Consider the following 22,139-nt stretch of genomic DNA (forward strand, 5'->3'; position numbering starts at 1 on the left):
AAATTTGCCAGAACCGGTTTGGCTCAGTGGATAGAGCGTCGGCCTGCGGACTGAAGGGTCCCAGGTTCGATTCCGGTCAAGGGCATGTACCTGGGTTGCGGGCACATCCCCAGTAGGAGGTGTGCAGGAGGCTGCTGATTGATGTTTATCATCGATGTTTCTAACTCTCTATCTCTCTCCCTTCCTCTCTGTAAAAAATCAATAAAATATATTTAAAAAAAAAAGAATTATACAGAAATGTTTGTATCACCTTTAATAGAAATAACCAAATATTTATTACAATGGACCTAATAGTGATATATTGAAAGGTAAGAATATCTACCAGAGCCCTGGACGATTTGGCTCTGGATGGAGCAAAGGCCTACAATCCAAAGGGTCCCAGGTTCAATTCCAGCTAAGACACATACCTTAGTTGAAGACTCCTTCCCAGTCAGTGCCGTGGTAACTGCTGATGCAGGAGGTAACCAATCAATGTGTTTCCTTAATATCAATGTTTCTCTCTGTCTTACCCTCTCTCTCTTACACTCTCCAAAAAAAAAATAAAATAACTAGAAAAATATCCTTGAGTCAGGATTAACAACAACAAAAAGACTAACTACCAAAAAAAAAAAAAAAAAAAAAAAAGATGAGTTACTAATGTATCTTTAATAAATGTCCAAGAATTTATGAAATATAAATTAAAGCGGAAAAATTTTTAAAAAAAGCAAAGTTCTCTCTTAAAATGGAATGTAAAATCATGGTTATCAAGAAAACCGTGAAGAACAAGGACAGATTAAATGAGGTCATTAAGCAACTTCACAGTCATAGATATGCTGAGTATTATGAGTATAATGATGGTTTCATTTTCTTGCACATGTCAAGATTTATGAAACACTACACTTAACACATGTAATTTACTCATTACAGCTGTTAAAAATAGTTCAAGACAAAAGAACTGAAAAAAAAAAGGATAAAAGAAATGTTACTTACTTTGGAACAACAGCTTTTTAAACTCTATATTCAATCCACATTCTCATGAGCTGTGGGTGAGTCTCATCTCAGAGACAGAAAATGTAACAAACAATGAAGAACTTTCACCCAAACCCACTGAAATGCTGACTGGGTCACAAAATCCATATCTCCACCCTAAAGACACCCTTTGTTTTCTTCTTAGTTTTGCTGCCAGAGCACCAATGGCTCTAATGGGAACATCTGATAAGATATATGAAGCCACAAAACTTCTTCATTATAATGAGTGACAATGACTGATGCACAGAAGATAAACAAACCCAGATGTCCCTCAGGTCTGTGTACACATAACTCCTGTAGTCTTTTCCTCAAAAAAAATGTCTGGGTACAAGTTTAGATGAAGATCATTCCATCTAATGGGCTGCAGTCTGTTCCAACAGGAATTAGGTCAGTGTTTCTGCAGTGAAGGGGTCCCCTCACTGTGATGGTCCTCCAACCAGTACCTATCACCCATGGAATTGAAGGCATTACAGCGCATGGCCCTCTGCAACACCTGGGGAAAAGAATCCCTTCAAATGTCTTACCATTCCTTGAAAACAGGAAAAAAAATTCACACTGCTCCCAGATATACTTCAGGTTGTCATAGCTACCCACCTCTTAGGAGTGATCTCTGTGTCTCAATGCATCCATTTTCACATGAGGACGAGAGAGTCCACAGTATTTCCTGGGAAAATATGGGCTGCAATGTAAATTTGGCAAAAACTGCTGAGCTAATTTCTACACCATAGTCATCCCCCAAGAGAAAAATGTTTCAGAGGCCATATAAGTTTTTTACCGAATCATGCTTGGAGAGCCCAGATCTCCATATAAACTAACCAACACAGTAAATGGAACACCCAACATTAAAGAAGTCTTACAGAAAAGCCTTCATTATTTTGCAAGTAACAGCCGTGAGATTGGCAGTTTTTCCACCTGGCAAGACAGCTCTTTATGTTAAAAAGTCCAACATACATACATATGGTTCCAACATGCAAACAGAACAGATAAAATAGTTGCGGGTAGGATACAAAATGTTCGGGATTCAATATATGAGATAAATTTCAGACTAATGAGACTTCACATATTTTCTTATAAAACTGTTAAGTCCTAACTAAGAAACTACATTTTCAACACATCTGAGAAATTTTTCACATTTGGACTCTTTTGTGAAAAGCAAATTTACAAATTAGGCTGAGAGATATCTCACATTAATTACACTCATTACGACAATCTCCTGTGTGAACTCTCTGATGACAATGAAGGTGAGAGTTATTTGTAAAAGACTGTCCGCATTCACTGCATTTATAAGCATTTTCTCCTGTATGAACTGTCTGATGACGGTGAAGGTTGGTGCTACTGGTATTAAATTTCCCACAGTCACTGCATTTATAAGGTTTTTGTATTGTATGACTTCTCTGATGACGGCAATGGACATCGCTTTTCTCCAGTGTGAAGTCTCTGATGATTTTGGAGAGCTCTGTTTTCACTGAAAGTTTTCCCACATTCACTACATTTACAAGGCTTTTCTCCTGTATGAACTCTCTGATGACGACAAAGTTTACTGTTACAGGTAAAAGATTTCCCACAGTCACTGCATTTATAAGGCTTTTCTCCTCTATGAACACTCTGATGATTTTGGAGAGCTTTGTTTTCAGTAAAAGTTTTCCCACAGTCACTGAATTTATAAGGCTTCTGTCCTGCATGAGTTCTCTCATGACGGCGATGGACAGAGCTCCTGGTAAAAGATTTCCCACATTCACTGCATTTAAAAGGCTTTTCTCCAGTGTGAACTCTCTGATGATTTTGGAGAGCTTTGTTTTCACGGAAACTTTTCCCACATTCACTACATTTATAAGGCTTTTCTTCTGTATGAACTCTCTGATGATGACAAAGATGACTGTTACTGGCAAAGGATTTCCCACATTCACTGCATTTATAAGGCTTTTCTCCAGTGTGAACTTTCTGATGACGACAAAGTTTACTGTTACAGGTAAAAGATTTCCCACAGTCACTGCATTTATAAGGCTTTTCTCCTCTATGAACACTCTGATGATTTTGGAGAGCTTCGATTTCAGTAAAAGATTTCCGACAGTCACTGCATTTATAAGGCTTCTGTCCTGCATGATTTCTCTGATGACGGTGATGGTCAGAGCTCCTGGTAAAAGATTTCCCACATTCACTGCATTTATAAGGCCTTTCTCCTGTGTGAACTCTCTGATGAGTGTGAAGGTAAGACTTAGTGGTAAACGATTTCCCACATTCATTGCATTTATAAGGCTTTTCTCCTGTGTGAACCCTCTGATGAATTTGAAGGTAAGACTTACTGGTTAAATATTTCCCACATTCACTGCATTTAAAAAGCTTTTCTCCAGTGTGAACTCTCTGATGAATTTGGAGAGTTCCGCTTTGGATGAAAGTCATCCCACATTCACTGCATTTATAAGGCTTTTCTCCTCTATGAATTCTCCGATGCTGACAAAGTGCACTTTTCCTGGTATAAGATTTCCCACATTCACTGCAGTGAAAAGGCCTTTCTCCAGTGTGCACTCTTTGATGATGACAAAGTTTAATGAAAGAGTTGTAAGCTTTCCCACATTCCCCACATATATAAGGCTTTTCTTCAGTGTGAATGCTCTGATGAGAAAGAAGGTTACCGATCTGGGAAAAAGATTTCCCACATTCATTGCATTTATAAGGCTTTTCTCCTGTGTGAACCCTCTGATGACTGTGAAGGTGAGACAAAGTGATAAAAGATTTCCCACATTCACTGCAGTGATGAGGCCTTTCAGCAGAGTGCATTCTGTAATGATGATATTTGCGAGTATTGAAAGATGAAAAAGACTTTCCACATTCACTACATTTATAAGGCTTTTCTCCAGTGTGAATGCGCTGATGACAATGAAGGTTACTGCTACTAGTAAAAGATTTCCCACACTCATTGCACTCATAAGGCCTTTCTGCTGTGAGAACGCTCTGATCATAATGGAGGGCAGTGCTATTGGTAACAGGATTTCCACATTCACTGCGCTCATAGGGCCTTTCTTCAGTGTGCAAAGCTTCATATTCACCTAGGCTGTTAATACTGCTAAAAGCTATCCCATATTCACTGTACTCATAATGCCTCTCTTCAGTGTGCAAAGCTTCATATTCACCTAGGCTGTTACTATTGCTAAAATCTTTCCCATATTCACTGCACTGATAAGGCCTTTCTACAATGTGACCTTGCTGTAGAGGACAAAAGCTAGAAAATTTGGTAAAATATATCCCACATTCAGAGCAAACAAAACATCCACTTCCAACATTGACATCCTTTTCCTGAATAAACGTGTGGGTACAAGTAATGTCTTTCTTAGATTCTTTTCTGGCGTAATAATTTTTTGTCTTTTGAAATGTCATCCCACGTGTCGAAATAGCATTTGGATGGGCCCTGGTCTGAGTAGCCTTTAGGTGGAGCTGTCCTGATTCGGTAAGAACACCCTGCCCAACCTCCCCGCATGTGAAACCATTTTGGGACACATTGAAATTGCAGCTGTTTGCAAGGGAGATCCTGTCCACACCTCTAATGAAAGTCTTCTCTGTCACATGCCATTGGTGAATATTTACACTGAAGTAAAACCGTTCTGCACATGCCCCACACCTCAACAGTATCTGTCCGTGTGGTGTTCCCTGCAGCTCCATCACGTGGAAAATGTTTCCCAAGACTAGTCCACAACTCTCACAGGGGTGGCTCTTCTGGGAAGACAAAGGGAACTGGGGAATCCATGCCTGTGAAACTCTCACAAAAAAGTTCTCTTCAGTCACTGCCTCCTCATTCTCTGCTCCACAGCAGCAACCTGAACAAAAGGAAACACTGGTAAAGTACATGTTCACCCTATGAAATCAGAATATCAGCACCACAAATGTTTCTCTGTCATGACTAGGCCTGATTCCATAGAAAGATTTTAAGGACCAGTGAGGTATACTCTGAGGAAACGTTGTTATGCATATCGTGGCCCCAAAACTCATTTATGATTAAAAGCAAACCAAGTGAGGGACAGAAGCACAGGACGGGACACAAAGAAGAGAGGAAGGCTCTACTTATTTTTCCTGCAAAAATGGCTTCCATTAGGACCTTACATGTTGGCCATGTGAGTCTATGTAGAATCATTTAAGACGGCTCAAAGCCATAAAAATGTATTGTATTTGACCACATGATGTTCAACATCAATATAATAACATGTGTGCACTCCAAGGTACTTCAGGCATGGAACAATGTTAGAGGGCAGAAAAGAGAGACCTGTGAAAGAGGCACAGGTGCAAAGTCAAGAGAGGTGAAGGTTATCCATGGGCTGGGATCCCAGTAGAAATGATCACTATGAAAATTGAGTGCTGATAAAAACAAGATGGCGGAATAGGTAAACACCAGAAATTGCTGCCATGCACAACCACTTCAACAATACAACTAAAAGACAAAACAGACAATATCCAGAACCACAGGAAGGTTGGCTGAGTGGAAATTCTACAACTAGAAGAAAAGAGAAAAGCATACTAAGACTCAGAGGAGGTGCAGAAGTAAAGTGCAGAGGTATGGAGGTGCACGCGGAAAAGGCTGGCAAATGAGCATGTGGCGTACTTGGAAAGGGCTGGCAACTGAGGACGTGGCCGAAGTGGAAAGGGCTGGCAAATGAGGTCACAGTTGTCTTTTTCAATCGGGAGGGAGTCTCAAGCTCCCTACTGCTCTGAACTCCAACTCCGGGCGAGTCTCTGGGGACCCAGACTCATTTGGGGAGAAACTGGACGGTCTGGCATCGGTCAGATCTCGAGGGTGGCTTTCTCTCAGCGGTACTTGCAGAGATTACCGGGACACTGAGTCACTGGGCCTCTTAGGGTAGGACTTAGGAGCAGCCATAGTTGTTTGCACTACCCCGTTGATCCCCTATTACCCCGCCCCACGCAACCTGGGCACAGGAGCTTTTGCATATCAAAGGCCTGGCCCTTTGCAATCTGAAAATTACCTAACAAACTCCAGCTGATTCAGAGAAACCCAGAAATTCCAAAAGAAGGCCCAAGGCCCCACAGCACCTTGCATTGCTTCACAGCTGGGCCTCCTCTGGGCATGTCCAAACCCCAAACAAAGAAGAGAAATCTGCAGATCTCTCAATAGCTCCTGCTGAATAGCCTCAGGCAGAGGCTAAATAGCACCTCCTTAGAGATCCAAGAGCCAGTGTACCCAGTGGTCAGAGTGGGACAATCCAGATTACAACCCCTAGATTCCATAAGGGACACACTCAGTGGGCAGACTCAGTGAGCACCAAAGCCCCACCGAAGCAAGTCTTGCCCCAGAGGGGTGTCTCCAGCACAGAAGTTCTCCCACTGCAGACACAGCTGATTCTCACAGCCAATTGGCCTGGAGGTCAATTCCTCCCAGTGATAACAACTACAACCAAGGCTTCTTAAATACAACAAGACTGTGCACATATGCCCACAAAGGGGTGCACCAAGAGCAATTGGGGAGGCTGAGCCACTGGGCCCTATAGTACACCTAACACAGAAAGCCACTCTATCAACACAAGGAAGCATAAACAATGCAGAGCCAAGAAAAAGGTAACATATGAAAGAAATAGAGGAAAGCAAACTACTGGATATAGAGTTCAAAACCACACTTTTAAAGGTTTTTCAAGAATTTTCTAGAAACCGCCGATAAATTTAGTGAGACCCTCAAGAAATCTAGTGAGAGCACTGATAGATTTAGTGAGACCCTCAAGAAATCTAGTGAGACCCTCGAGGTTATGAAAAAGGATGAACTAGAAATTAAGTGTACACTGACAAAAATAAAGGGTATTATGAAGATTTCCAACAGCAGACTAGAGGATCGCAAGAATAAAGTCAAAGATTTGAAATACAAAGAAGCAAAAATCACCCAACCAGAAAAGCAAAATGAAAAAAGAATCCAAAAATATGAAGATGGTGTAAGAAGCCTCTCAGACAACGTCAAATGTATCAACATCTGAATTATGGGGGTGCCAGAAGAAGAGAGAGAGCAAGATATTGAAAACCTATTTGAAGAAATAATGACAGAAAATTTTCCCTACCTGGTGAAAGACATAGACTTACAAGTCCAGCAAGCGAAGAGAACCCCAAACAAAAGATATTCAAAGGGGACCACACCAAGACACATCATCATTAAAATGCCACGAGCAAAAGACAAAGAGAGAATCTTAAAAGCAGCAAGAGAAAAACAATCAGTTACCTACAAGGGAATACCCATACGACTGACTGTCAGCTGATTGCTCAACAGGAACTATGCAGGCCAGAAGGGAGTGGCAAGAAATATTCAAAGTGATGAATAGCAAGAACCTACAACCTAGATTACTTTACCCAGAGCTATCATTAGGAATTGAAGGTCAGATAAAGAGCTTCACAGATAAGAAAAAGCTAAGGAGTTCATCACCACCAAACGAGTATTATATGAAATGCTGAAAGGTATCCTTTAAGCAGAGGAAGAAGTAGAAAAAGGTAAAGATACAAATCATGAACAACAAATACACATCTATGAACAAGTGAATCTAAAAATGAAGAGAATAAATAATCTGATGAACAGAATAAACTGGTGAATATAATAGATTCAGGGGCATAGAAAGGGACTGGACTGACTATTCTTGGGGAGGAAAGGGGTGTGGGGGGGTGTGGGAAGAGACTGGACAAAAATTGTACACCTATGGATGAGAACAGTGGGTGGCAGGGGTAACGGCAGAGGTTGGGGTGGGAACAGGTAGGAGGGGAGTTGTGGGGGGAAAAAAGAGGAACAAATGTAATTATCTGAACAATAAAGATTTAATTAAAAACATTAGTAAAAGTTGCAAAAACTTAAAAAACATAAATATATACATAAAAATCCCCTGTGCTGGACCTATTTATCCTTCCCTCTGTACTCCAAGCCTGTGGCAACTACTAAGCTTTTTACTCTCTGTATAGTTTTCCCTTTTCCACAATGTAATATAGTTGGAATCATACAGTATATACCCTTTTCAGACGGGCCCTTTTTCCTAAGCGATATATATTTAAGTTTCTTCCATTCCTTTCTTTGTTCAAGGGGTCATATCAATGTGGGGAGGTCTTGCTTCTTGGTATTCCCATTCCTAGTTTGATTTTTCTCTATTTCCTCTTTTTATTGCTGAATATTTAATTGTACAGATGCACCACAGTTTGTGTATCCACTCACCTTTTTTTTTTTTTTTTTTTTTTTTTAAATATATATTTTATTGATTTTTTACAGAGAGGAAGGGAGAGGGATAGAGCGCTAGAAACATCGGTGAGAGAGAAACATCGATCAGCTGCCTCCTGCACACCCCCCGCTGGGGATGTGCCTGCAACCAAGGTACATGTCCCTGACCGGAATCGAACCTGGGACCCTTGAGTCCACAGGCCGACGCTCTATCCACTGAGCCAAACCAGTTAGGACTCCACTCACCTTTTAGGGGACATTTTGGTTGCTTACAGTTTTTTGCAATTAGCAATAAAGCTGCTATAAACAGAAAGAAAGAAAGAAGGAAGGAAGGAAGGAAGGAAGGAAGGAAGGAAGGAAGGAAGGAAGGAAGGAAGGAAGGAAGGGGAAAGAAAGAAAGAAAGAAAGAAAGAAAGAAAGAAAGAAAGAAAGAAAGAAAGAAAGAAAGAAAGAAAGAAAGAAAGAAAGAAAGAAAGAAAGAAAGAGAGAGAGAAAGAGAGAGAAAGAAAGAACGAAAGAAAGAAAGCAAGCAAGCAAACAAATACACACTGGGTTTCTAGCTTTGAATGAAACAAAGGCCAGCCAAGAATTCCTCCCCAATGACCCTTCTCCAACGGAAGACCACCTGTGACACCACTGTGTCATGAATAAAGCACTGTTTCGCAGTACCCGGTTTGCCCCAGTGGATATAACATCGGCCTATGGACTGAAGGGTCCCAGGTTCAATTCCAGTCAAGAGCATGTATCTTGGTTGTAGGCACATTCCCAGTAGGGGTTGTGCAGGAGGAAGCTGATTGATGTTTCTCTCTCATTGAGGTTTCTAACTCCCTTTCCCTTTCCCTTCCTCTCTGTAAAAAATTCAATAAAATACATTTAAAAATAAATCAATAAAATCATGTTTCTTCTGTGATGTACAAAGTATTCTTCCCCTTAAATCCCACTTGACCTATTCTATGGGATAAATGATGCAAAACTTCAGAGAAAAACAAAACAGGTGGATGATCAACACTGTGGTAAAACAACAAAGGACAAATGAGACAACAGACAAATGACCTATTGAGCCTTTGCTGGCTTGGCTCAGTGGATGGAGCGTCTCCCTGTGGACTGAAGGGTCCTAGGTACAATTCCGGCCAGGGCATGTGCCGGGGTTGCAGGCTTCATCCCCAGGAGGTGGTGTGTAGGAGGCAGCCAATCGATGATTCTCTCTCATCATTGATGTCGCTATATCTCCCTTCCTTGCTGAAATCACTAAGAATATATTTTTAACAAACCCACCTATGTGAGTGACATCCAAAAGAATGCAGAATTAGAGATGTGACCATCTCCCCAGAGCCCAGTGTAAGTAGACAGCTACTCATGAACAAAAACCCCATATGAAATAGGAGTAAGAGTAACAAGAAGACAATATAACAGACACAAGTAAAGAAGTGTACAGAAAGAATGACTAGAAAAGACTGGGTGAATAAACATATTTGAAAATACGTACAGTAAAAAACAAGGGTCAGAATTACCTCCAGCAGCCCCTGTGCTTTTGCTATCATTGACCAAAGTGGCCTGTTCTTAAAAGAACACTAGAAACTTTTGTGTTTAAAAACCACAGAATGCATTGACCAGTATGGCTCAGGTGGTTGGAGCATCATGCTGTGTACCAAAGCATCGAGTATTCAATTCCCATTGAAGGCACATATCAGTATATGGGTTCCATTTCCAGTTACCTTGTGTGCAGAAGTCAGTCGATGGATGTTTCTCCCACATGGATCTTTCTCTATCTCTCTCCCCCAGCCATCTCTCTTCCTCAAATATTTAAACAAGCATCAGTAAAAGGAGATAAAGCAAAATAAAACAATACAAATATTGGCTACTCTTGACTTAGACTAAAGCAAAGGACAAAAACCAACAAACAACACCAATCTTCAGGGGGTAGGGGAGGCTGGGGAAAGTCAATTGGGGAAGAAAAAAAAATGTTCAAAGAAATCAAAGGTAAGACATTATACCTGACACTAGGAACCACAAAGCATCATAAGAGATGTTGAGCCCTAACCGGTTTGGCTCAGTGGACAGAGTGTCGGCCTGCGGACTGTAGGGTCCCATGTTCGATTCCTGTCAAGGGCATATACCTTAGTTCCAGGCACATCCCAGTAGAGGTGTGCAAGAGGCAGTTCATCAATGTCCTCTCTCATCGATGTTTCCAACTCTCTATCCCTCTCCCTCCTCTATGTAAAAAATCAATAAAATATACTTTTACTTAAAAAGAAAAAAGAGTTGTTGATGTTAAGAGACAACATGACCTTCCATAGAGAAATCTGTCAAGATGCCATATGAGCTTCTGAAATTAATAAACAAATTCAGAGCCCTGGCCATGTAGCTCTCTTGTTGAGTGTGTGGTCCCGATGCACCAGGGCTGTGGATTTTCTAGGGCACATGTAGGGGACAGCCAATAAATGCTTAGATGGGTAGAACAGCAGATCAGTTTCCCTCTCTTTCTCTGTTTCCCTTCCTGTCTCTAGAATCAATAAATAAAGGCTGGCTCAGTGATTGAGCATAAACCCAAGACCTAGCACAGTGGTTCTCAACCTTCTGGCCCTTTAAATACAGTTTCTCATTGCTGACCCAACCCTAACACTATTTTCGATGCTACTTCATAACTGTAATGTTGCTACTGTTATGAATCGTAATGTAAATATCTGATATGCAGGATGATTTTAGGCGACCCCTGTGAAAGGGTTGTTCGACTGCCAAAGGGGTCGCGAACCAAAGGTTGAAAACGGCTGACCACGGAGATCAAAATTCCAGCCCTTGTCAGAAGATATGTGCAGGTTGCCGGCAAATCTCCATTGGGGGGTGTGCAGAAAGTAGCTAATCAATGACTCTGTCATTATTCATGTTTCTATCCGTCTTTCCTTCCTTTCCTCTCTGAAGTCAATAAAATATACTTTAAAAATAAATAATTTAAGGAAGAAATAAATATCCTTAGCCCAATTCGCTCAGTTTTGAGAGTGCCTGCTTGCACACTGGAAGGTCATGGATTTGATTTTCTGTAAGAGGCAGGTATGTGATTTCAGGTTCAATCCCCCTGCTGGTGGGGGCACATGTGTGAGGCAACCAATTGATGATTCTCTGTCTCTCTCTCTCTCTCTCTCTCTCGCTCTGGTTCTCCCTTTCTCTCTCTTAGAAAAAAAAATCATTGGTAAAAATATTCTCACTATTCAGGTGAAGATAAAAGAAGAAAGAATTGAATTCAGAAAAGTTACGGAGAGGAGAACCAAGTTGGTGGTGTATGCAAGGGTCTATACTTGCTTCATTCCACAACCACATCAAAATTACAAGTAAAATGCAGAACAACAATCAGCCAGAACTCCTGGAAAGCTGGCTGAATGGAAGCCTTAGGACAGTGGTTCTCAACCCGGACTGCACCTTAGAATCACCTGGGAATGTTTTTAAAAACCTGATTTCTGGGCCTCATCATTAGTAACAATGAAACAGAATTTCCAAAGGATGAGGCCCAGATATCAGGATTTTAAAAAGATTACCAGGTGATTCTAATGTATAGCCAAGGTTGAGAACCATTGTCTTAGCACTGAACAGGTAAAGTGGAAAGCTCACCGATACTGGTAGGATGTAGGGAGGAATGTAAGGTGTTGGTTGTATACCCATGTGAAACACTTTTTTAATTGGGAGAGAGATCTTCTCTGCAGAGGTCACCTGGAAGAAAAAGGGGTCCCAGTGTCATACCAGATGCCCCCCCCAGTGTCCCAGACTGGGGAAAAAAGGCCCTACTGGCAGTAAAAACCAGTGCGGACTGGGGCTCAGTGACACAGGGGCTGCAGGAGACCCAGCTGCTCCTCTTACAATGCCAGTACCAAAATGGAATTTACAACCTCCCGCTTCCTCTTGACCTCCAAGGCCTGGTGAGCCTGGCGGTGGAGGGGCGAATCAAGACACATATGAGAGGGAAACTGGCCTAACTGGAATCGAGGCAGGAATTCGGGAGCAGCTTTCTCCCAGACAGAGTTGCTTGCTGTGCTCATTATACCTATGCTGCCATGTCCGAGGTGGCAGGTCTTACTGACAACCATTCTGTATGCTCCGACCTGCTGATTCCCTGAGACCTCACCCCATCCAATTTACAACTCCACCCAAGCTGTGTGCAGCAGCGTTTGTATATGAATTGCCTGCCATTGCTAAGGCTAAAACCTGTCAAAGAAGTTGAGTTCAGTCAGGGAGTCCCAAACCTATCAATAAATGGCCTATTCCTGGCACAAGCACTAGCCTTCCTTGATTCACAGCTGGGCCTCATCAGGGCACTTCCAAACTCGATACAAAGAGGAGATTCTGCAGATCTCTCTATAGATGCTGCTGGGTGGCTCCAGGCAGAGGCTGACTTTACACCTCCCTGGAAACCCAAGAGCCAGTATCCCAGTGGTCAGTGTCATACCATAGCAGCTTAAAACTCTTCAATCCATAAGCTATACACTCAAGAGGCAGACTCACTGACCACCAAAGCCCCACTGATGCATGTCATCCTCCATAGGGGTGTCTCCTGCACAGCAGCTCTCCCACTGTTGTTGTAGTTACACCCATTAATGCTGAAATCCTCAAGAAGAGTCCTAGGTACAACTCCAGCCAGAGCATGATTTCCTTTCACCAGGTAGGGGACGTTTCTGTTAGTATTTCGTCTTTTTTAAATTTTCCTCAAGAAAATTCTGGCAGCCGAAACCGGTTTGGCTCAGTGGATAGAGAGTCGGCCTGTGGACAGAAAGGTCCCAGGTTCGATTCCAGTCAAGGGCATGTACCTGGGTTGCGGGCACATCCCCAGTAGGAGATGTGCAGGAGGCAGCTGATCGATGTTTCTCTCTCATCGATGTTTCTGACTCTCTATCTCTCTCCCTTCCTCTCTGTAAAAAATCAATAAAATATATTTTTAAAAAAAGAAAGAAAATTCTGGCAAATCAGATCCAGCAATATATTAGAAAGATCATACACCATGACCAAGTAGAATTTATTAGGGGAATGAAAGATTGTACAATATCTGCAAATCAATAAATATGATACAACATATGAGCAAAATGAAAGACAAAAATCATATAAGCATTATCAATTGATGCAAAAAAGCATTTGACATAATCTGACACCCTTTCTTGAAAAAACTCTCAGCAAAGTGGGAGCTCAAGGATCACACCTCAACATAGTAAGAACCTTATATGACAAACCCACAATCAGCAAAAACTACAAACATTTTCCCTAAGAACAGGAACAAGACAGGGATGCCCACTTTCACCACTCCTGTTTGATATAAAACTGGAAGTGCTAACCATAGCAATCAGACAAGAAGCAGAAATTAAAGGCATCATAATTGGAAAAGAAGAAAACTGTCATTATTAAAAGATGACATCATATTGTACATACAAAACCCTAAAGACTCCATCAAAAATCTTCTAAATTTAATAAATACATTCAGAAATGTGGCAGAATACAAAATTAAGAACCAGAAATCTATGGCTTTTTTATAAGCCCATGATGAACTCAGAGAAAGGGAAACAAAGAAAGAAACAAACAAAAAATCCTATCTACCATTGCAACAAAAAAATTAGGATACCTAGGAATAAACTTAACTAACTAGGCAAAAGACCTGTACTCCGAAAACTACAGGAAGTTGAAAAAAAGAGATAGAAGAAGATATAAACAAATGGAAAAATATACCGTGTTCATGGATTGGTAGAATCAACATGATTAAAATGTCAATACTACACAAAACAATCTGCAGATTCAATGCAATCCCCCTTAAGATACCAACGGCATATTTCACAGACCTATAATAAGCACTCCAAAAATAGATATGGAATAATAATAATAATAAAAATAGCCGCAGCAATCTTGAGAAAGAACAAAGTTGGAGGCATGACAAACCAGATACCAAGCTATATTGCAAAAATGCCTGGTACTGGCACAACAACAGACATATAGAACAATGCAACAGAACGGAGAATCCAAAAATCGACCCAAGCCATTATCCTCAACATCTGTCAAACAGCATAAAATGAAGTCAAGATAGTCTCTTGAATAAATGGTGCTGGGAAAATTGTACAGACACATTCAAAAAAATAAACTAGACCACCAACTTTAATCATAACTCTGTAAACTTAAGATGGGAAACAATAAAAATCTTGGAATAATCCACAGGCAGCAAAATATCAGCCATATATCCTAGCAATGTCTTTACGGATACAGCTCCTAGGGCAGTGAGGGCGAACCTATGACACGTGTGTCAGATGTGACACGCGAACTCATATTTCTGGTTGATTTTTCTTTCTTAAATGGCATCCTATCTAATAATAGACAAACATGGTAAATGAGCGTACCTTTGCTATGCCTCCATTGGCTAATCAGCGTGATATGCAAAATAACCAACAAAGATGGTGGCTAATTTGCATACATAGGCACCAAGAGGAAGAGGGAAGACGGAAGGTGGCTCCAGCTGGAGCAGCGAAGGCCTGGGTCCCGGGAGCCAGAGGAAAACCAGTGCCGGCAGCCAGGGGAAGGGAAGACCTATTGCACAAATCTTTTCATGCAACAGACCTCTAATTTAAATATAAATAATAAACATCAAAAATATAAATGTTTGTTTTACTATGGTGAGAGATATCAAAAAATTTCTATATGTAACATGGCACCAGAGTTAAGTTAGGGTTTTTCAAAATGATGACACACGGACCTCAAAAGGTTCACCATCACTATGACCTAGAACTATGTCAAGATAAAAAGCTTCTGCACAGGCAAAGAAACCATAAGCAAAACAACAAGAAAGCCCACTGCATGGGAGAACATATTTGCCAATGTTATATTTGATAAGGGTTTACTCTGCAAAATTCACATGAATTCATATATCATAAGAAAAAGAAGGTAAACAATCCAATCAACAAATGGGCAAAAGGACCTGAATACACACTTTTCGAGAGTGGATATACGGAAAGCGGAGATATATAAAAATATGCTCAAAGCCACTTAACCGAGACACGCAAATCAAAACGACAATGAGATATCCTCTCACACCTGTCAGGATGGTTATCATCAAGTAATCAACAAAGGACAAGGTGCTGGCAAGGATGTGGAGAAAAGGAACCCTTGTGCTCAGCTGGTGGGAATGCATATTGGTACAGACACTGTGGAATATAATGTAGAGTTTCCAAAAAATTAAAAATGGAACTCCCAATTGACCCATCTAGGAAGATATCCTAAGAAATAAAAAACAGCCCTAGACGGTTTGGCTCAGTGGATAGAGTGTCGACCTGCAGATTGAAGGGTCCCAGGTTCGATGCCGCCCAAGGCAACATGCCTCGCTGTGACTCGATTCCCAGTAGGGTGCATGCAGAACGCAGAGATCAACCATTCTCTCTTATCATTGATGTTACTATCACTCTCTCCTTCTCCTTTCCTCTCTCTGAAATCAATAATGAAATATTAAAAAAAGAAAAAAAGAAATCAGAAACACCAATCAGAAAGGACATATGCACCCCTATGTTCATAGCAACACAATTTACAATAGCTAAGATTGGGAAATAGCCTAAGTGCCCATCAGTAGATGAGTGGATTAAAAAACTGTGGTACATCTACATAATGGAATACTAGGCTGCTGTTAAAAAGGAGGAACTCTTATTATTTGCACCAGCATGGATGGAACTGGACAGCATCATGCTAAGCAAATTAAGCCAGGTGGAGAAAGATAAATATCACATGATCTCACTCATTTGTGGTCAATGAGGGAAAATCGAGACATATGTTGTACCATATATATTACTTCAAACAATAAAGAATTTTTAAAAAAGAAATATTGTGAAAATATCCATACTACACAATGCAATCTACAGATTAAATGGAACCCTGAGGATAATTCTTATGGTATTTTACAAAGACATGAAAAGTGAACCTTGAAATGGATAGAACTAAAAAATGTGAATAGGAAAAACAATCGTGAGTGAGAAGCAAGCTGGTGGCATCACACTTTCTGACTTCAATTTCTTACAAAGACAAAGCAAGCAAACATTGTGTTGCTCAAGAAACACAGACACATACATCAACAGAACAGAACAGAAAACACAGAAATAAACCCAGACACATACTTCCAAGTAATCTTTGTCAAAATTGTAAGACAGAGAAGAAGGGAAAGATAGTTTCTTCAATGATGGAGCTGTTGAAAGTCAATACTCACACGGAAACACAAAAATACTGGACACCACTGATAAAATTTAACACAACATGCATAACAGAATTGAATATCAGTGCTAAAACTTAAAACGCCTCAGGATAACCTAGAGAAAAAGTTTTGGAGATTTCTTTTGACATGATTTTCTTCTTCTTCTTTTTTATTTAAAATATATTTTATTGATTTTTTACAGAGAGGAAAGGAGAGAGGTAGAGAGTTAGAAACATCGATGAGAGAGAAACATGGATCAGCTGCCTCCTGTACATCCCCTACTGGGGATGTGCCCGCTACACAGGTACATGCCCTTGACCGGAATTGAACCTGGGACCCTTCAGTCCACAGGCTGATGCTCCATCCACTGAGCCAAACCGGTTTCGGCTTGACATGATTTTCTGAATGTGACACCAAACACCACAAAAAAAAAAACAAAAACAGTCAAGATGGCAACAAATAAAGAAAAAAGGTTCTTCACAGCAGAACAGCAATACACAAAATGAAATGAAAGGAAATCGAGAGAACAGAAGAAAATAATTGCAAATCCTATGAAGGAATTGCTTGGAGAGATTGTGGATTCAGTTCTGATCAGCACAATAATGTGAATATTGAGATATAGACAGAAATTCACACAAATAGTTGGAGTAGTAATAATAAAGTTATGTTAATACTATATTGGAGGCTAATAATGCAATGACTTGTCTGAAAACCAAACTCAACATAACATCATTAAAAATACTTTATTGCTGCCAAAACCGGTTTGGCTCAGTGGATAGAGCGTCAGCCTGCGGACTGAAGGGTCCCAGGTTCGATTCCGGACAAGGGCATGTACCTGGGTTTCGGGCACATCCCCAGTAGTGGGTGTGCAGGAGGCAGCTGATCGATGTTTCTAACTTTCTCTCTCTCTCCCTTCCTCTCTGTAAAAAATCAATAAAATATATTAAAAAAAAATACTTTATTGCTAAGCACTAGCAACAAGCATCTGAGCTTGCCAAAAACATGGCGCCACTAGACCTGCTGAACGCAGGGTTGCCAAAAACATGGACTCTGTAGAAAAGCGGGTGTGGGGGAGTTATATCTGCAAAGCATTATTAAGCACATGCAAAAATATGTGTTCCTGTATGTAATAAGCAATTAGTATATAAAATATACAGGGTAGTTAGAACACTCTTTAACCAAAAAATACAGTTAATAAACAGGATAAGGATGTAGAGACAATTCTCCAAAAAAAAAGTACAAATGATCAACAGGAATATAGAAAATGCTTTCCTCACTGATCAAGGTGGAATCCCTTAGGCTTCCAGCAATACTACCAACCACAAGTCCTTCCCTGTGAATTTAGTACAGAGGGCAGTATTGGGACTTCAGGAATAGAAGGGAGCAGCAGAAGCAGACCAACCCACCCCAGGAGAGCAATTACCTAGGAAACTGGAAAAATCAAACAGTACCACAGTCTACATGGGAGGACAGAGCACACCCTGGGGGCTGGGCCCTGGGAAATCGCAAAGCCAAGTCCAGGTCTCTGGTGAGAGTGAGGGTCTTACCCAGGGAGGATATAAGTTCAAAGTTCTCCAGCATCACATTCAGGTACAGCTGTCTCTGACCCTCATCAAGGAGGCTCCATTCCTCCCTGGAGAAGTACAGGGCAATGTCCTCAAAGGTCACACCAACCTGTCAGAATGGAGAAAATTAAAACCAATGCTGCCTTTCAGAGAACCAGTAATTCTACTCCTTACACACCTTCCCTCCCTTAACCTCCTCCAGGGGCCCTGGTTACTGTGGACACCGGGCCCTAATGCTCATCACAGTCCCATTACTCACTGGATGGCCCTCAGCAGAGCAGGTGGGTCGGATGGGAAGCATTGGGGAAGGGGAGGGGAAGGGAGTAATGCCATTTAAGGTCTGGGCAATGGCTGCAGGGCCCCAGCCTTCCTACCAAGCAACACCACTGCAGTCTCCTAGATCCTGCCTCCAAGAGAAAGCCAAGCGTGGGTTTTTTCTTCATCTTTAAGTCCCCACAGCAGGTCCCGGGACCATCAGCTCACACTTCCTCCAGATGTGCTCACCACTGGGTAATGTTCATCCCCTTCCCATGTTCAGACCCCAGGTTCACTCCCTCAGCTCTGCCCCCTTCCTGCTCCAATGCCACTGGATCTCGCTGGACTCACCCATGAACTTGGCATATGGCGTGTAGAGAGCTTGTAATCCAGCCGGATCCAGGACCACCCCAGGCCCCTGATGGACCCACAGCCGGGAAAGCCCCGAATGAGTCTGTGCCGTCCTCCCTGCAGCCTCTGATCTTTCCGTCAATACTCACAGCCACATCCTCAGGGACCTTCAGATGCAAGTCACCCCCGTCCTCTCTGCCCTGCACCTGCTGTGTCCTCAGAAGCCACAACACTCCTCTCTCCCCTCCGCCTTCCTCACGGTCCTCCAGGCGGGACTGAGCTGCAGGACGGGACAGGCGCCCTCCCCAGGCTGTGGTGTCTGTGTGAGGAGGCGGTGAGGGCCTGGGGGACTGAACTCACCTCAGCCCGTCTCCTCAGTGGGGGCGCCGCCATTGTCCTCTGTGGGCTGAGCCGGGCGGGAGTAGAAGCCGCTGCAGGAATGGCGGTCGCTGTCCCGGCCCTGGCGTGGGTTTGGGTGGCGACTCCGAGCTTCAGTCCCAGGTAGGAGCTGCGAGCCACTGGAGGCTCCGACCATTGACTGTGAGGCGGGGAACACCGCTCTCCGGCCTTCTCCACGGAACTGCGGACTCGAAATTCCTCACCGCCTGAGACAAAAATCTGAGAAGACGAAATCCTGCCGCAAGGATTATCGGTCCCGCCCTCCCGTAGCTCCCAAACGGAAGTGCCTTCTCTGAGCCTCCATTGGCTCCGCCTGATGCCACTCCATGCTTCGCCTTCTGGGTAATGTAGTTTCTAAGCGCCAAGGCCAGGATCCAGTATTTCTCAGTTGATTCTAGGACTGGATTTGGGGGCAAATAGCCCAAGAACACACCAAGTACACTCAGGGCCCTCTAGCGCCTTCAGGGGAGGGGATTTCTGAGGCAAGTTTGTTTCTCCTGCACCTGCAGGGCTTTCTTTAGCTGCGGTTTTGCATATATTTGTTCAGGACTTGCTGTTTCTGAAGGGCAGGCATTGTTTCTTCATTCAAGACTTTTGGCATGTGTTTCCCTGGGGCCATATGTATCTGGAGGAGGTTGTTCAAGACTCTAACTTCCTTAACCTGCCTCCATTGAATCCATTATACAAAGTTAAGGTCACAAAACAAACGCTAGTACTTAAGAGCATCTGCTTCAAATGCCATCCAAAGTGTCAGCACTGCCTGGGCTACAGCGTGTATAAGATGGTCAAGAAATATATAAAAAGATGCTTAAAGTCACAGATCATCAGAGAGATGGAAATTCAAGGAACAGTTACGTGTCCCCTCACCGCTTTCACACTGGCTGCCATCAACAAATGAACAAAATTCAAGTGCTGGGGAGGATGTGGAAAACAGGGACCCCTAGTACACTGATGGTGGGAATGCAAAGTGGTGCAGCCATGATGGAAATCAGTATGGAGTTTGTACAAAAAATTTAATATGGAACCGCCATTGGATCCAGTGATTCCACTTCTAGGAATATATCCTGTGGTAAACACCTTATTGTCTTCACTGGCAGAGAGGTGTGGACCAGGAGCCAGGAAGGCTGGTGACCCTTGAGCCCTGGCAGAGGTCAGAGCTCCACACTCACTGTTTAGTCCAGACCATGGTAGCTAAAGTAACTTCCCCACCTATAGTCATATAAATCCTTAATGATAAGATAGCCTGCCTGTTACTTGAACTTGCCTGCATAAGGGCTATGGGTGTATCCCAAACTGAATAAAAAGATGGCAAGGCCTGAGCACAAGAGGAGTCCATCCTCTTGGGATGGGCTCTCTCGGCCCTGACAATTTCCAAATTATTACCTATTGCCTAGTCTCTTTCATGTGTGTGTGCAGCCTCTCTTCCAGATCCTGAACCCTGAACCACGCAGAATGTGGTGGAGACACATCACACATCCTAAGAAACCTGAAACAATCAGATAGAAAGTGACCACCCCTCTCTTCATAGCAGCACAATTTACAATAGCAAAGATCTGGAAAGAGCCCAAGTACCCATCAGTAGATGAGTGGATAAAAAACTGAGGTACATTGATACCACGGAATACTATGCAGCAGTAAAAATGAAGAATCTCTTACCCTTTCACATAGCATGGGGGGAACCAGGAGAGCATCATGCTAAGTGAAATAAGTCAGTCAGAGAAAGACAAGCACCACTTGATCTCACTCATAGATAGAGTCTAATGAACAAAACACTGATGAATGAAGTGCATTCAGAAACACGGAAGTGTCTACATTACTGCAGAATCTCAGAGGGAAAGCAGGGGAGGGGGTAACAGGAAACATCGTCAAGTAAGGATTAAAAAACCTGCACACAACTAATAAAAACAAAGTCACCTGAGCTTTGAGTATTTTCTTTTATTTTCCTTTCTCCTTTTCTCGTTTATTTCATCAAAAACATTCGCTCTTGCCCTCCACAAGAACCATTAGATTATGACTTGTCTCCCATAAATTCAGTTTTTGTATGAATAACCAAAGATTTCTTCTCAACACTGTTTTTAAACAAGAAGCTGTAAATAAATGAAGCTTTCAAGGCTCCTTGATCCAAGTTAAACACTTCCAGTTCTCAGAGTTCAGGGTCAGGCAGGTGGCCTAGCTACCCCAGGAGGGGTCTGGGCAGGGAGCAAGGGTCCCTCCTGGAGCTGCTCCTTCCTCTCAGGGCAGGAGGGGTCTGGGCGGGGCCACCTGTGCCACCGAGGAGCCCTGCCCTTGGCATCGGAGAGGAGTCTGTAGGCAGGAGGACCCTTCCTCCTACAGCAGGCGGCCTGAGTAGGACGCGCCAGGCAGGAGACCCAGGGGATGAGGGGGACCCTGCCTGCCCACACCTCCTCTGGGCACCTCCGCCTGTGCTTTTGCCAGGACAGCACTGCTTTCCAGAGGCAGCAAAGGAACCCAGGAGGGACCCTGTTTCCATGGGAAAAGGCACAGGCCCACAGGCTGCGGTTGAAACATTCTCCCGAGTGCAGCCAGGTAGTGGCTCAGCTCACCCTGGGAACCGCTGCAGCAGAGCCGGCTGCGGCGGAAAGGGCCTGAGCATCCGCTCACACCTGAGGCATCTGCTCTTCCGAGCTCTTGGCATGTTCCCCTCCCTGCCCCCCACCGCCCCGCCTCTGCTATGTTGTCCTGTGCTTCCCTTTAAGAGCCACTAAGCCACCCAGGTGCCGGGATCAGCATGCCCGCCCACCCCTGGAGGGCTCTGGGCTGGACTGGCACAATGCCCACCTGCCCACTGGCTGCTCTGCCTCTGGACACAAGAGGGAGGGGCCAGTGCAGGAAGGACAAAGCCGCTCCCCGCCCCCATCCTGTCTTGAGCCCAGAAGGCTCCTGCTCCCAACCTCACTCCCTGGGGTAGCAGGGCTGGCAGGACCTCGGGCGGGAACTGCTGCCCTTGCTGGCCCCTCTTGGGAGGCCTCTGCCCCGCCTGCTGCCTCTCCTGGAAACGGGGCGCTGGTCCTACTCAGTGTGGGACTCACTCAACTCCCCGAAACCCAACTTCTGGGCCTCATTTTGCAAGGACACGCTCAGTGTGGCAAGGGTATGCCTCAGAACATGGCTTTCCAGTTTTCAGGGTCCTCAAGCCTTGGGCGAGGCTGGGGAGAGATATGCATGG

The 22,139-nt window shown here is 43.2% G+C and overlaps 1 protein-coding gene across 1 annotated transcript; it reads right to left on the bottom strand.

The window, feature by feature from the left end:
- Positions 1 to 264: 264 nt before the first annotated feature.
- Positions 265 to 19,176, bottom strand: LOC138999898 (zinc finger protein 552-like). Its single transcript, XM_070402114.1, has 4 exons — positions 18,914 to 19,176; positions 17,930 to 18,056; positions 4,625 to 4,820; positions 265 to 1,672 (listed from the first exon to the last, which is right to left on the bottom strand). Exons 1-4 carry the CDS (start codon positions 18,944 to 18,946, stop codon positions 1,606 to 1,608), a joined length of 423 nt encoding a protein of 140 aa, XP_070258215.1. The 5' UTR covers positions 18,947 to 19,176; the 3' UTR covers positions 265 to 1,605.
- Positions 19,177 to 22,139: the final 2,963 nt, after the last annotated feature.

The sequence above is a fragment of the Myotis yumanensis genome, unplaced genomic scaffold (genome assembly GCF_028538775.1).
Source record: "Myotis yumanensis isolate MYYU_CA2020_CCGP unplaced genomic scaffold, mMyoYum1.0.hap1 SCAF_23, whole genome shotgun sequence".
NCBI lineage: Eukaryota > Metazoa > Chordata > Mammalia > Chiroptera > Vespertilionidae > Myotis > Myotis yumanensis.

Excerpts from the sequence above, each read along its gene's own strand:
- LOC138999898 (XM_070402114.1), bottom strand. The coding sequence starts at position 18,946 with ATGGCGGCGCCCCCACTGAGGAGACGGGCTGAG. Across the intron at positions 18,057-18,913 it reads CACTGAGGAGACGGGCTGAG|GTTGGTGTGACCTTTGAGGA; the intron begins GTGAGTTCAGTC and ends CCATTCTGACAG. Across the intron at positions 1,673-4,624 it reads CACGGACAGATACTGTTGAG|GAAATACTGTGGACTCTCTC; the intron begins GTGTGGGGCATG and ends ATATTTTCCCAG.